The sequence below is a fragment of the Podarcis erhardii genome (genome assembly GCF_964252035.2).
Source record: "Podarcis erhardii genome assembly, chromosome: 2".
NCBI classification, from domain to species: Eukaryota; Metazoa; Chordata; class Lepidosauria; order Squamata; family Lacertidae; genus Podarcis; species Podarcis erhardii.
In genome coordinates, this window is record NC_138498.1 from 87,079,502 (window position 1) to 87,095,097 (window position 15,596).

The following is a 15,596-nucleotide window of genomic DNA, read 5'->3' on the forward strand; positions in this document are numbered from 1 at the left end:
TCTTCCAGTCTTTCATAGGCTTTCTTGAAGCTATGATTTTGGAAGATTTTAATTTTCTATCCTTAGTGGTGGTGGGTTCTTTTGCAGAGTTAGCATTAGCTAAAAGTCCCGCTCTGGATATTCTGAATGTATTTTCTGGCTTCTTAGCAAAGTCCTTGATGTGTGTTGGGAGATCTGCACTATCTAAAGCTGATCAATTCTGGCTAGCCAGCTGGAAGCAATAACTTCCTTTTCTCTCTGTATATCCTCCTTTGTTCTACTGTCTTAACAACTCAGGCTATTCCAATTTAAAAACATGTATAAATTTACAGAGCAAGTTCAAAAAGCAAGAGGATTTAATAAGAGAAATCAATTTATGAACATGTGGGTGCCTTTCCTTTCATATGCAGATAGCAGTGATTTCAAATACATGTGCTGGAGATGTGTAGGATTTTTTTCGCATTGTTTAATTTATGGATGGTGCATTAACACAACTGCAATAGGAGTAAGGGAGGAGGGAAAACAGGGGTTCTTTTCTGTTTCTCTTTGTATTTTGTTAAATTTTAATTGATTTCCTGCTGAGTTGAGTGTTACAGCACTCGTAATATTTTATATATTTTGCAGTTTTGATATGCCTATTGTTCAAAAGTCAATTTGATATGTGCTGAGAAATCACTTCCTGAAATTGTGAAATGGCATTTAATTAAAAAGCAACAGCAACAGCCCAGGAAAATGTGACGACAAGTGCTTGTCCTTACTATAAATTAGAGCAAAAATAACTGGCTTCTTGGCCTGAGCAGGTGGCCTGAGAACTGCAGGCCAGCTCTGCTGAGACATTGCGTACATGTTACACAATCATTTACTGTGCCTTCCCTAGGATTGTCTGTGAGATTGGAGAAGCCAGCCCAAGCAAAATCCAAGAGGCCCCTGTGGAAGTTTGTGTCAGGGACTGCTCCCCCAGCTACAAGGCTATATCCCCAAAAAGCTTCACCTTTGTGGTAAGGATGTATTCTTTTCTATCACCTTTCCTTACTTTGAATCCCACTTTCCTCCTATAATTAGTTTTATTTATCTAAATTTTGCAAGGCCACCTATGCGCTTGACTATCTGACCCACTTTTTATTATCAAGAGGTGTCCAGTATAGTGAAAGAATGTATTGTGGCCCTGTGGTGCACAAAATGGCTGAGGTCAGAGGAATTTTCCCAGCATTTCCCTTGCAGCATTCACTTGTATTGTTCCTTGTATTGGGCACCAAGGACACCTTCTGAACTCTGTAAACTTGCTGTGTTTCCCTTTGACAGACTCCCACTTTCTTGCAAGTGTCACCAGCTCGGGGCCCTGTCTCTGGGGGCACCTGGATCAGCATAAAAGGAAAGCACCTTGATGCAGGAAGTGACATCACAGTAACCATTGGAGGGCAACAGTGCGCCTTTCCAAGGTGAGCTTTCATGGGTGGAAACCATTGTGGAGTGGAGTACTCCAAACACACTGAGCAATGTGAACGAAGGGGATGCAAGGATGTGTGTGCGAGAGAGTATGTATTCTAAAATAAGGTACCACTCTTAAGGAGCCAAGCAGAAACTCCTGTGTAAATTCTTTTCAAGGCTCATTTTTTTTATATTTTGGGGTTAAAAAGACCGAAGACTGTTGAATTTCTTTTCCCTCTAAAAAGCACAAATCCCTGAGCCATGAAGTGGATAATTTTTAGATTAGGGATGATAATGGAGCGGCTCTTTAAATATTTTCGTGCAGTAATTACTGGTTATCAGCTCTAATCGCTGCTGTTTGCAGCAGCCGCACGATGGGGAACGCTCCGGAGTTGCGCTGGCTCTGCCGGCTGCCTTTGCTTTATTTTTCTTTTTGTGTTAACTGATAATTTTAGCATCACTTCCCCAAGTCAGGGAGAAATGGGGTACCACATGTAGAGGGTGGCACTTCACTCCTTTATTCCTTTGTGTCAGATGTGAACAGTTGGACTGATCCATGGGCTGAGAGCAAGGCTGGATTCTTTCAGAGTAGGCTCCATTGGGTTCTCTTCCACATTTTATTCATATATGAGCTCAGGGCTACGCCAACATGGGATTTGCATTGATGCAATCAATATCTCAGCTGTCCTTGGGCACTCCTCAGCTCCTGCTAGAATTTACAGGAAATGCTGTGTCTTAACCTTTAGGTAGACTTATTTTACCCTTTTGTAGATTAGCAGTCTCCCCTTCAGCTGAGCAGCTTTGGGAATCAGACATACAGTATGTGGCCCATGGTGCTTGTGGTGAGAAGGCATTGGCGCACTACACATATCTGTTTAATGGGGCAAATTTTTGCTGCCATGTAGTGTTAGTAGAGAGATCAAAAAGCTTGACACGGATTCCCAGGCAGAGTATCCAGCAAGTTTGTTGCTGAGATTGTGGCATGACATGGCAGCAGGAAGAATATTTGTTGGCCCTTCCTATAGCTAAAGATGTTGATTTTGTTTCCCTCTTTCTCTGTGTCTTACAGGAGAAATGCTGTTGAAATCCGGTGCAGGACACCACCTGGCCAAAGCTCAGGAGAGTCTCCCATCCTCATTCATATAAACCGGGCTATACTTAGCAGCCCTGAGGTGGCATATTTCTATACTGATGACCCCACCATTCAGAAGATAGACCCCGAATGGAGCATCAACAGGTAGCACTGAAGGGAATGGATTTGCACGATAAAAATAAAGAAAAGAATGTGCATATTAGGAATATTGGTGGTTGTTCATCCATTTATTAGCAGCTTTTCCTCAGAACCCCACTTCCCAAAACCCACTGCAAGAGGTGGTGTGTGACATGCATAGCACCCTATGTGCCGGCCTGTCAGTAGAGAATAAAACGCTGTTCCCATGTTCATTCTCCGTGTTCAGCCATAACAATAATAATGTTATTATTTTTATTATTTTATTATTTATACCCCGCCCATCTGGCTGGGTTTCCCCAGCCACTCTGGGCAGCTAGCAGTCTCTAACAGAGGTTAATGCCAACATTAAGCCAGTTAAATCACATCCCTGCAAATGACACTTTTCCTAGACTCAATTGACAACAATGGAGGGGGGTGCTTCTTTGCCTTGCAGTGCTTCGCATGAGCCACACATAAGAACTGTGTCTGCTGGTGAGTTTTGTAAAGCTCATGAAGCAGCAGACCTTTGATTCTGATGCTGACTTTCTTCCATAGTAGAAATACGAAATGTAACAACCATAAGAGCTATAGCAGCAATTACCTGTTATTTGCAGTGTATACTTCAGTGATCTAAGGCCCAGGATCAAAAGAGTCAAAGCAGGACCCAGGAAATTTTCCTCTGCAGCTGGGTGCCATGTGGAAGTCCAAAATGAAAACTGGAAGGAGCATGACTCTTTCAGAATGGAATTTGAGATCAGCTAATGCCACTGAATGTGTGTTTGAAAATGTGTATTATGGTTATTTTAAAGTGGTTCTAGTTGCGTAAGGGAAGAAAGTAAGCTCTGGTTCAATAGGTTAGGTCAGTGCAGAAGATGTGTTTGGTATGACATAAAGTAGTAGGCTAGTGCTGCCTGACACCACTTGCTAATTGTATATTTTTCCTCTGTTTTGGTGATTTTGATTAAAGTCTATGTGTTGCTCTACATGGTAAGTGATGACATCTGTGTGCATAGCATAGTTAGATGTGATGTAAGAAGATCTGTGATGTCAGGAGGGTCTCCTTTATTCTCAAGGTTAAAGGAACTGTGATGGCGATGGATTAGATTGGTGTCATGGTGCTTGGAAGTAGTGGTAACACTGCAGCATTTTACCTTCTGAGTGACTGTTTTCTCCTAGGGAGAAAAATAAACTTTTTTTTTGGTGTGTGGGGGGGGGGTCAATTTGAAAAAATACATGTGAAGAAAGGGTCGGCCCCCACCTCCAGGCAAGTGCCGTGACTCCATTTCAAGGGTCTCTGTAGCTGCTTTTTTCTCAAAACAGCTGTAAGATCTTATTATGGATCTCCCAATGTCATGTCCCTTTGAAATGGTCCTCGGAAATATTAGCCTTAAAAAACAGCCTACATTGTCATCTTCATAGAATTGTAGAATTGGAAGGGACCCAAAAGAAGCACAGCTAATAGACAGAAAACAGCTCTTGTTGTACGATGCATCTCTTGTAGTCCTGGCTGTTCTGAACACGAATGCAGAAGTGGTAGTCTGGCACAGAAGATGCTGGTAGTCCTAGTATTCTTTTAGACTGGCTTAAGGTCTAAGTGTGCCAGTAGGGCTTCTTGGTTGGGTGCACCCTGGAGATGAGTGGAATCCAGAAAGCTTTCTCATTTTCACCACTTGCTCTCTAAAATTAATCTTGTAGTTTGGTTTCCCCCAGCCTGAACATAAGGTAAGAGAGACCATGCAGCTTTTAAAATAACAGAGTAGAAGTGACACCCTTGTTCAGTTCATGCTGCTTGTTCCCACCCCACTGCAGTTTTTGTCTAACCCCAACTTTTGCTTGCTTTCTAGTGGTGGTACACTGTTGACTGTGACAGGCACCAATCTGGCCACTATCAAAGAACCCAGGATCCGAGCCAAGTATGGCTCTGCTGAGAGTGAGAATGTAAGTAAATCTTTGACTTAAGGGAGTCATTTTTAAAAGGAATTAGAAGTCACATGGCAGCCATGATTGCCCACACTAATTCTTTTGTCCAGATGTGGTGTTAGACTCCAAGTCCCATCAGACCCAACCAGCATAGCCAATGGCCAGGGATGATGGAAGTTGTGGTCTAGCCGCATCTGGTGGCCACAAGTTTCCCATCCCTAGCATAGATGGATAATGTCAAAGTGCCTTCAGTCTGAACCTCCTACCTAAGCCAGCACTTCTCACCACGTATTATTATGCTGCTACCTCAATGAAGGGGAAAGGTACAGACAACCTTCTGGGAATTAATTATACTTGAACTTGCTGTGTGTGTGTGTTGAGTCAGATGAAACCAACGAAAGGCAGTGGGTTAAATCTAGTGGTTTCTTCCTTTCTAGAACTGCACAGTCTACAACGACACCACCATGGTGTGCTATGCTCCCTCCATTGACAACCCAGTCCGGAGTCCTCCAGAGTTTGGTGATCGCCCAGATGAAATAGGTTTTGTCATGGATAATGTCCAGGCCTTGCTGATCATCAACAAAACCAGCTTTGTCTATTACCCAGACCCTGTGTTTGAGTCTCTCCCCTCTGGAATGCTGGAGCTCAAGCCAAGCTCTCCACTCATCCTCAAGGTAATGCTACCCCCAGCCCCATTATTGCAGCTGTGCATAACTAGGGTCCTTACTTCTGCCCCACTCTTGGTATAATTGGATGATTCTCACCCCCCACTCACACCTTTCTGCTGACTCCTAGCCTTCATTGCCAGTACAGCATGGAAGAGAAATCAGATGGAGTAGAAGGAACTAGTTTTCTACTCACAAATGTGGTCTTCACAACCTATCTTTGTTTGGTGTTAAATGAGCTGCACTGAAAAACCCCCCACACAATCTATACATTTGTTTGGAAGGAGAGACTTGGCAGTCTCTACAGCAGAAGCACTGCCAAATTCTGGTAGTTTTTCCAATATTACAGGGAGAGGAAAACTATATTCTAGGAAGAGGCATGAAGCCATAGAATGAGAAACAGGAGATCCTCGTTATAATTCTTCTCTCTTACAATACTTACGAGTTGACTCCAGCCTTGCTGGTCTGCTCCCTTCAACTTAAAATTGTCTTGAGCACACTTGTCACATATTCCTGGATCCGTTGAGTGGTGTTTCTTTTCATTAAGCTAAGAAATCCTTACACTAATGGTGTGCTACAGTAGGCTTCACACCTTGTTCCTGCAAGACTGTAGAGAGGAGTAAAATTGACTGTGTTACAGTGGAAAAGGCAGGGAAAGTGATGCAAATGTTAGCAAATATTCTCTCTCCTATTGAGCATTTTGTCACCCATTGGTCACTTCTGTTCAACTAAGGATAGTTTGAGGCTGCTTTTGGACCACTTTTTAAGCTGCATAGTGTGGATTGAGATGTTGCTCCTTTTGCCCCCTGATCTAGAGAACAGAACAGAATAAAAAGATGTCTCTCCTTGTGGGTTAGAAGGCTGAGAGTCTGCTGGTAAACCCAGTGTTATTTTTGTTTCTTTTTTAAGGGCCGCAACCTGCTTCCTCCAGCACCTGGAAATTCCCGGCTAAACTACACGGTGCTAATTGGCGACACTCCCTGTGCTCTTACGGTTTCTGAGACCCAGCTTCTCTGCGAGTCACCCAATCTCACAGGACAGCACAAAGTGACGGTAAAGCGAGCCAAGCGTGGCCTTTGTTTCTTCTCTGTCTTGCTTTGACAGCCTTGTTCTATGCACTGGGTGCTCATTATTTTTCCTCCTGGAAGAGCCCCGTGCAGTCTGGGTTGCAAAGAATGTGGAACACATCCCGCTTTTTAATCTTTTCGCTCTCTCCCACCAATTCCCAAATCCAGATCCTGCTGTTGGGAAATCTGTTCTCTGCCAGCAGCTGCTCAATACGCATCCAGTGTCCATGCACCAAACCAACCTTGTAAATACACCCACAAAGGTTGTTAGCCTGAAAAGAAAGTTTACTAGCCTGCTGGGGGTTGGCAGAGGAGAACCACTCCCTCCTGCAGCAGCTTCCCTGGCAGTCCGTTTAGTTTCTCTATTGGGCATAAAAGAGGGATGGATGGAACACTCCATCCTTCCTCTGCTAGAATTGAACACTTACCTGCCTGCAGTTCCTTATCACTTTGCACATGGCTTGTGCATAAATACAAGGTCACGCCAGACTATATTATGCATGCTATTAATGCAATTTTTATGTGATTAATTAGCATGTTTGTAATCTCTCTGTTTGAGGCAGCATCAGAGTAGGAAATCTTGGCGGACCGAAGGAAAGAAATCCAGATTTTGGGATTTGGAGTGGATGATGATTTTTTTGGATCTTAGTGTTTGGTGTTCTGCAGGAGGGACTTCAAAGATCTAGAAGGCATATATGCCTTCTAGATCTTTGAAGTCCCTCCTGCAGAACATTATATATATAATTATATATATAATCTGAATGAATTATATATATAATCTGAATGAATGAGAGAAACCATTCCAATTCATATAAAAACCTTTCTGTGGGCCCTTTGTTCCCCATTTCTGATTCCTTCATGAGTTCATCTGTAACAAAGCTCTTAATGCTGCTCTTGGGTGTCAGGTGATCTAATTGCACAGGGTTCAGAGGGATGTACAAATTCCAGTGGTTTCTGTTGCATTATAGAGCTTGTGTCTGGATGGTATAGTTGCAACTGGAGTGCATGGATCAGTGCTCTCTTTCTCTGCTCTCCTGTGATCCCTTTTCATGACTAGACTTCACTGAGCTCTCTTTTCCACCATTTCACAAATGGTGTTCATCATAATGAGCTAGCAACATGCCAGCTTTTCCTTAGCGCTTACTGCTGTTACTTCCACTAAACACTTAGCACCTTTGCTAGTGAACATGCAAGGGCATGTTTCGCCTGTGTGCCACTGTTCTTGAAAATATCATTTTTACCCTTCAGCTGGGCCTCTCTCTTTCTTTTGGTGGAGGTAAAGTAAGCCCATGATCGTGTATTTTGGATTGTTCTGAATACCACCATTTGGTAGCCAAGCCCAAACCCCAAACCAAAAGTTCTGTTGGGATGCATTTTGGCTTGCCTGCTGATGAAACTCAGTGTGTGATGATTGATAATATTGTCATTTATCCATTTTAGATCCCTAAGTAGTAGCAGTTTCCAGGGCATTGTCCTGTCCACCTCTGTTTAGTTCCATCCTTATTTCAGACATTGTGGTACAGTAGATTGCAATGTTTAGCTGGTGATATTGTGAGGTTTAGCTGCTGATAACAATTGCAGTGTTTCGCTGGTGAGTTATCATGATGTTGAAAATCAGATATCGCCTAGCCCTTACACACATTGTGATTTGCGATACGTTGCCAGCTCAAATATTATGAAACTATTATCACAATGTGAACATCAAACCGGTGTTGGATACTGATATATCGCCCAGCTCCATAACACTCCCTGCCTGGTGCCCCGTCCTCATATTTTGGATGCCTCCAACTAACTGTCACAATTACTTGCTAATTTATTTCCATTGACTTTAGAAGGGGAGAGATTTTTTTAAAAAACAACAACAAACCCTTGAGGAATTCAATTTCTGTGACTTCTGGTGTGAACTGACTTCCTGGACTTATGTGCCGACAGGGGCGTAAAATGTCCTCTGGATTTCACACTTGTCTGAATTTTGTGATGTAGTTCTTGATTCAAGAAATGGACTGAAGTGCGGTTGAAAATATGTATGTTGGGATAAAATGCATTTATAAATGCATACATTGAGATAGAATATATGTCTAAATATGTACTTCGATATAAAATGCACATTTGAATTTTCATTAAAAAAAAAACAGATTAAAGTAGAAGCAGGACAAAATGGACTCATGAATGGGTTAAGCAGGATTAGTTGCACATTAGACTGCGGCACAGCAATTCTGACTCACTCAGGGGCTCAGTGTGGCCTTGGGTGTTTGAAAGGGACCCAAAATGTTTCTTACTCCAGGCACCTCATCCATCAGGGAATGCACTTTGCATCCCATCTGTTATTACAACGCTTTGTGAATGAGACATCAAACTTGCTGCCTGCTCAGCAACATACCAGCCTGTTCCTGCATCCCATCAAATCCCTTTGCAATGCTTTGAACAGGCAGCTTGAGACTTGACCCTGCACTGCTCGGCCATTGTCCTTCTCTACTTAGGCATTTGCTTCCCTCTGATGGCTGCAGTCAGTGCTACCTAGAAGATGCTTGGGATGTGGGTAGCTAGGCAGGAGTAACCATTACCTTGAGTGTACGGAGTGGCAGAGAGCCCCCCCCCCCCGGTTGCTTGTTCAACAATCAGTGAACTACCCAATGTGGCAATTGTACCTTTCTTATTAATATTAAATTTTCTGCAGCTCAGAAGTTGGCAGCTATTCGCTTACCTCAGGATTACAAGGTGGTAGCAGTGGGCACCAGCTTGAAATACTTAACGCCTTGGTAACATTCTCAGCGCAAGCAACTTGCTATTAAACCGTTTTCAGGGGTAGCAGGCAATGGGCAAAACGTTCCCCTACCTGGCTGTTCCTGGAAGACCTCATCTATGCTGGATTCTCTGTATATGCTGGCAGAGAACCACGTCTAAGAATCTCTTCTCATTTGACATTTTATACTTGCGTTCTGATACCTGAATATGAGAGGCATACTGTTTGCCTTGGTTCTGAATGGTGCATGTTGTAAAATTAATTTATTGAAAAGCAGTTTGAATTGCCATTTGCTGTAACGCTGTTGAGAGCTTGCACAGGCCATGTGCCCTCTGAACCCCTGTGTAGGGATTGGGTCTTGCAGCTTGAGGGAACTGCTTCCTTGGCAGCTTTTCTCAGCATGGTCCATGGGCACCTTTGGGAGGATGGAAGGGATATAAATTCAGAAAATAAGAATGTCCTCTCCTGACTTTTTTCATCCTGTTATGCCCAACAGCCAACAGTGCTTTGGGATCTTTGCCATTCCCTTAATAATTACTATGTCAATAACCCACTGCTCAGTTCTTTCACCTTCATCACACTCCCAAAAAGGAGGAATCCCAAAATACCTAATTTCAGAAACTACCCAAGTCCCTTATTTCATTATTATTGATGTTGGAAAGCAATTCCCCATCTCTAGCAAGTGGATGGGAATATAAAAGTTCTTTTTGGCAGGAAGGTGTGAGCTAATATATATATATATATTCTCTCTCTCTCAGATCAAGGCTGGGGGCTTTGAATTCTCCCCAGGGATGCTGCAGATCTATTCAGACAACCTGTTGACCCTGCCAGCCATTATTGGAATTGGTGGGGGCGGGGGTCTTCTCTTACTCATCATCATCATCGTCCTCATTGCATACAAGCGGAAATCCCGAGATGCTGACCGCACCCTCAAACGTCTACAGCTGCAGATGGACAACTTGGAATCCCGCGTGGCCTTGGAGTGCAAGGAAGGTGTGAATGATGGGCCCGGGGTTTTTCCTTTTCTTTTTCACGGCTCTGCTACTTATCAGTCTGTTACTTCCCATTTAATTCCACCCCTTGAGAGAGAGTTTTTTCCTGATTTTTGGGGCCACACCAGTTTCTAAAGTCCTTCATTTACTCCATATACATTTTTAAACAACGATAACAGCAATGCCATTGTTTAAAGCAGTGTTTCTCAAACTTGGGTCTCCAAGTTGGACTACAGCTCCCACAATTCCTGATCACTAGTCTGGCTAGCTAGGGATGATGGGAGTTGTAGTCCAACAACAGATGGAGAAACACTGGTTTAAGGAAAAAGAGGGGGGGGGGGTCTTACCATGAAATGCAACAAGCTTTGCCACCATTTCGGGCAATTAGGAAAACAGGTGGAGATGAACCTTCCCTGTACCCTCTACTTCCTTCCCCCTAGTCTCTCCCCACATGGCTTTTTCCTCCAACTGAGGTCACTTCCAGTATCTGAACTTGGCAAAGGAGAAAAGCAGCTGGGTGGGAGGCAGACTGTGGGAGAGAGGTGGAAGTGGGTGTCAGTACCCCCCCCATTGGTGTACTCCTTTTGCTCCGAAACAAAACAAAACAACCCTATCATGCCACATAATGTATGATTGGCACATCTGAGTTTGAAGAAAGAGACCCACTGGTTTCACAGGTAGTTTGACTGTCCCATTATATTCCTCCGCTAGTGGGAACCATCCAATTCGTTTCTGTAATCTAGGTGATTGGGAGGCTCACCAAAACTCACTCCCTTATGGCAATGTTATATTTGCAAGCTGTTACTATGTGGAACAATCCAGTTGGATGGAGCATCTCCTTGCCAGCACCATATAGTCCCAGCTGGCACTGGCAATGAAGCAATGCATAGATTGAAACCTCCATGTTGAACATTCTGTACAATAGAAAGCCTCTGTTGGAGACTTTCAGAAAATGGCTTTGAAGACACATGGTCCATTTTCTGTTGCTTGAAGCTGCAGAGGTTTGGCTCTGTCAGATGCCTGGATAGGAGGCCACCTGGGAACCACGTAAGCCTCTCTAAGCTTTTTGGAGGAATTAACTGTGAAATAACAACCAACATACAATTGGGCAGATCCATATGATTGCAACTTGGGTTGACTTCACCCCCATGTGGAGCACTGTTGTAGAAGTTCCCTTCCTGCCAGCAGCCTCCCACTTGGTTGAACCTTGCCTGAGAATGCGTACTAAGCAATTAGTTTCATCTCTAAGCTTTAATGAGATGGGACCTGCCCTGCTCATAAAGTATCCTAATTACCTACGAAGTGGTATCATTAACCAACAATCACAAAAATCCTTGCTATGTTTGCAAGATGTTGGAGAAAATTGCCCACTTACCAGTGCTTTGTTCGTGCTGCCTTCCCTGCCCAAAATACGAAAACCTGGCACATAGATTTCTTTAGCCAGTGTGGTGTATGGATGTGCTAAATTAGGATCAGGAAGGCACACGTTCAGAGATCTTGCTTACCCATATAAATCACCAAGTGACCTTGGGTCAGTTATTACCTCTCTGGTGAACTTACAAGATTGTAAAAGGGGTGTGGGGGAAACTTTGTTTATCACCCCAAACTCCTTGGAGGAACAGCAGGACAGCATGTAGGTAATAACAATAATTATAATAGAACTAGAATCTGACCACTATTGATTTCACCATCATTAATGCCCTCCTCTGGGTTGTCGTTGTAATATCGCAGGTTAGTGTGCTTGGATGCCACTGTCCTTTGGAGTGAAGGTCAGATTTGGCCAGTACTGGCCAACCTTTTTGCCACTCCCCCATCTAAGCAGTATATTTGAGTATGGGAAGGAACCCTATCTGAGCAAGTTGGCTGTGGTTTTGATTGAAGCACAATAGGTTTTATGCTCCGCTTAGCGTGTCCATGGCTCACTCTGACGCTAAGGCTGTGCCTCCATCTCTGGTGCTTCTGCAAAACTGGTTCCTTATTCATGGGTTGTCCTTTTGGGGAGAGATGGAGGGGTCAAGTGAAGCAGTTTTATTGGAGGTGGTATATTTTTATTTGGCGCAGTTTGAAGGAAGTTAGCGAGGTTTCAAGAAGAAAAGTTTTAAAGGCAGAGAGAAGCCTGCCTGCAAAAGGCTGTGGGTCTCTCATTACATGACAGACAGATGCTGAGAAATTGGACAGAATGCTGCTTCTGATCCTGCTGATAAAACCTAATTGCCCATTATCGCCACAAGCCAGTGCCTGGGGCTGTGACCCTGCCAACTCCAAGTTGGCCCAGAGGCTGCGACAGAAGCAGGCACCTAAAATGAGATAATAAAAAAAGAGGAAAGGGGGGGGGATAGCCCTGTAGATAGAAATAGTGACAGAGAGGATTGTAGAGGGAGGGGGGAGCATGTGGAGGAGATTTCGCCTTGTCTTCCACAGCTGGCAGATAAAAGGATCTGCTTTTAATTAAAAGCTGCAATATCTTCTCTGCCTTTTCTCTTTTCTAGTCCCACTAGTTACAGATAAGATAGTGTGCCTTTCAAGCTGACAGTTTGTTTTTTCTCATCAAACTGATCAGCCTACAGCCCTCTGCCGCTTCTAGCTTCCTTTTTAAAGTGCCATTAATTTGATTTCTCTCCCCCCCCCTCCCACCCCCACCCCCTATAAGCTCTCACTTGTACAGCACTGGAACCTATGCACAAACAACCTGCTTCCTCTTGTAGGTGCCATTAAAGGAGCAGGATGCCATTTCTCCTCTGGCATGCTCCTCCCAGCAAAACCAACAGCTATAGGACTTGTGAGATGTGAAATCAGAACACAGTGAGGACATTCCTGTGACATAGAACTGTTTCCTCTAGCCCAAGGCTTCCTTTAAAAAAAAAAAAATCTGCCAGCATTTTGCCATTTTCCATCTCTTTTATGTGTTCAGCCACAAAGGCAGTCTTATGCCGAAATGCCAGCCTCCAGGCCTTGTACCTGCCTGCCACCTATGCTTCAGTATCATGGAACTGGACTAGAGGGTACAAGAGAGATCCCTTCTGGTTTCTTTGCTGTAAATTGGGTCTTGGCTCTCTTCTCTGCTGTCGCTTTGTAACTTTGGAGGAAGCCTTTGTATCTTTGTGCTGCGTTTTTTCTTCTGTCTCTTTAGTGGGGCAAGAAGCTTCCGATGTAATGTTTGTTTAATTTTCTTTTCCTTAAATAAAGTTGGGGGTATTATGTCAACAAGCCATGGCCTTTTAACACTAGACTATATTGGCCAGGATTAGGCCTGCAGGCTATTCCCTGGCCAGTTGGGAGCTGATGCATATAGGCTTCTTGTTTAATCTGATCTTTCCTTCCCAGCTTTTGCCGAGCTGCAGACAGACATCCATGAGCTGACCAATGACTTGGATGGAGCCGGCATCCCCTTCTTGGATTATCGCACCTATGCCATGAGGGTCCTCTTCCCGGGAATAGAAGACCACCCTGTGCTGAAGGAAATGGAGGTGTGGTAATGTGTGTATGTGTGTCTGCTTGGATACCATTTCAGCTTGGCTTACATTTGCCTTCCTGAGCTTTGTGAGTTTACGCCTGTGGGGAGGAGGGATTCTTGCTGCTGCAGTTTCTCTCAGTCTCCTCTCCTGCTTTCACAAGGAACTGTAGTGTCTGGGGTCTGGGTTTATTGGTGGCTCAGGCTATACCGATGACCTTAAAGCAAGACAGCTTCACCACTTCCCACCACCCACAGGATTTGATTCTCTTTAGAGAGGGCACATTGAAGATTCTGCTGCTTATATAAGCTTAGGGGGTTGTTTGTTTTGACCTCAAGTGTGTCTTGGAGAGTTTTTCGGCAGGATAACTGTGCTGTTGTGTCCATCATTAACTGTTCATGGTGTAGTTTTATTTGACTAAAAAGTGAACAACCACTGAAAATGTGAGGGAGACTTATCTGAGATAGTTCCCCTAATGCTGGCTCATAGGACCCTTTTTTCAGAGTGGGGGGGGGGGAATTTCCAAACTGCTAGGAGCTAGGTTTAAAGAGAATAATGGGGAAACATTGATTCATGGGTGCGATGCACATTAGGGAGTCAGACTGACTGGGAGATCCAGGAATAAAAATAATATTCTATTGAGCTTTCCCCAGTTGTTGCCATTTCTTATAGCACGCTGAACAAAAGAACAAGTTTGAAATTCTCATTTCATTCATTCTCACAGCAACCTTACGAAGTAAGTCACTGTCATCCCAGTTTTACAAAATGGGAATTGAGCCTGACCAAGGCCACCTGGCTGCAGCAAGATTAGAGCATTCATCTCCAGCAACCATAACTGAACCAGCTACACTGGTGCAATCCTACTATTGCTGCTGGTCCTCTTTCACTAAATTCTAGAGCAAGGAGACATCAGTTCTGCTCATTTTTCCTTTAGTTGCCCTGAGAATAACTGAAGTATTGTGCCTGTGCCTGAGCATTGCAGTTGCAGAAAGATGTTGCTTGACAGCAAGTAAGAGATAGACGGTGTTGCTGTTGTTCTTTAGGTTGTTATGGATAGGTTAAATGGGGCAAGAGCAGAGTGAGCCGTATGTAATATGGCTAAGCACTGAAGATAGACAGCAAAGTTGTGGCCAGAGGCAGATCCGAGTAGATAGGATTTTTCAATGAGTAGGAGCAGAATGAAACCGAATAAAAGCAAATAAGAGCAGAGACATTTTCCTGACAGCAAAATCTATCAGGGTGTGGGAAAGTCTCTTGATTGAATTGATGGCATCGCTGTCGTTTGGCACGCTGAAAAATAGACTGGGCAAATTGTTTGGAAATATCTGTACAGCACTGGGCTGTTCTGTACTGCACAGCGGGGCGTTGCTGCTTTGTGCCATTTTCATTTCAGTGCTTCTGCTTATATGACATGAACTGCACTGCTGCTTCGGATCTCCTTTGCAAGCTCACTGTGCTGGTCTTTACTACCTATGCGGTCTTGGAATGAGCCTGTGCTTTGCATGTGGATTATTTTGTGTGTGTGTGCAAAATATCTCAGAAATAGCTTCAGCTTCTTGAGAGCCAATGACCCGGTCCCTTGCCTTTGGTGTTGCTCTGTCTTGAGGCCCTCACTGACAGGTCCATCCTTTCTTTGCAGACAAAATGTGTGTGTGTGTGTGTGTGTGTGTGTGTGTGTGTGTGTGTGGTACATCTTTAACCAAATACTCTCTCACTCTATGGAGAACTTTTTCTGAGAGGCACAGTTTGTGTTTATCTTCAGTGCTCTGCACACTTGGTTGGATCTTCACATATTGATTGATTGCATGTGTACTTCCCCTTTGATGTGATTTAAGAACACACACGTGGACCAGAGGGGCTACCACTATAACTGAGATAGATGGCTGTAGTTCTGAGGTGTTGTCTCCGTAGAAGGAAAACGTACAATGGTGCTGCCATCTCTGTAACGTTGAAGGTCAATGAAGGTCTAGTATCTCATAATGCTGAAACCTGTGGCCATATTGAGCAGCTGGGTAGTGGGAGATTCAAGATAGCATATGTGATGTGAACAAATACTTTATCTATCAGAAGATTTGATGGCCACCGACTTAGATTGCATTAAGGGGGTACTAGGCAGATTTGTGGGGCAGGGAGGTAAGGT

The 15,596-nt window shown here is 43.9% G+C and overlaps 1 protein-coding gene across 4 annotated transcripts in view; it reads left to right on the forward strand.

Moving 5' to 3' along the window:
- Positions 1 to 15,596, forward strand: part of PLXNA1 (plexin A1) — a 303,518-nt gene that overhangs the window by 236,403 nt on the left and 51,519 nt on the right. For all 4 annotated transcript variants that reach the window (XM_081852276.1, XM_081852274.1, XM_081852277.1 and 1 more), the window contains exons 14-21: positions 857 to 977; positions 1,282 to 1,418; positions 2,477 to 2,644; positions 4,462 to 4,555; positions 4,975 to 5,211; positions 6,112 to 6,255; positions 9,771 to 10,005; positions 13,329 to 13,471. In XM_081852276.1, the coding sequence (XP_081708402.1) occupies positions 857 to 977; positions 1,282 to 1,418; positions 2,477 to 2,644; positions 4,462 to 4,555; positions 4,975 to 5,211; positions 6,112 to 6,255; positions 9,771 to 10,005; positions 13,329 to 13,471 (1,279 nt within the window). The remainder of the gene's footprint in view (positions 1 to 856; positions 978 to 1,281; positions 1,419 to 2,476; positions 2,645 to 4,461; positions 4,556 to 4,974; positions 5,212 to 6,111; positions 6,256 to 9,770; positions 10,006 to 13,328; positions 13,472 to 15,596) is intronic.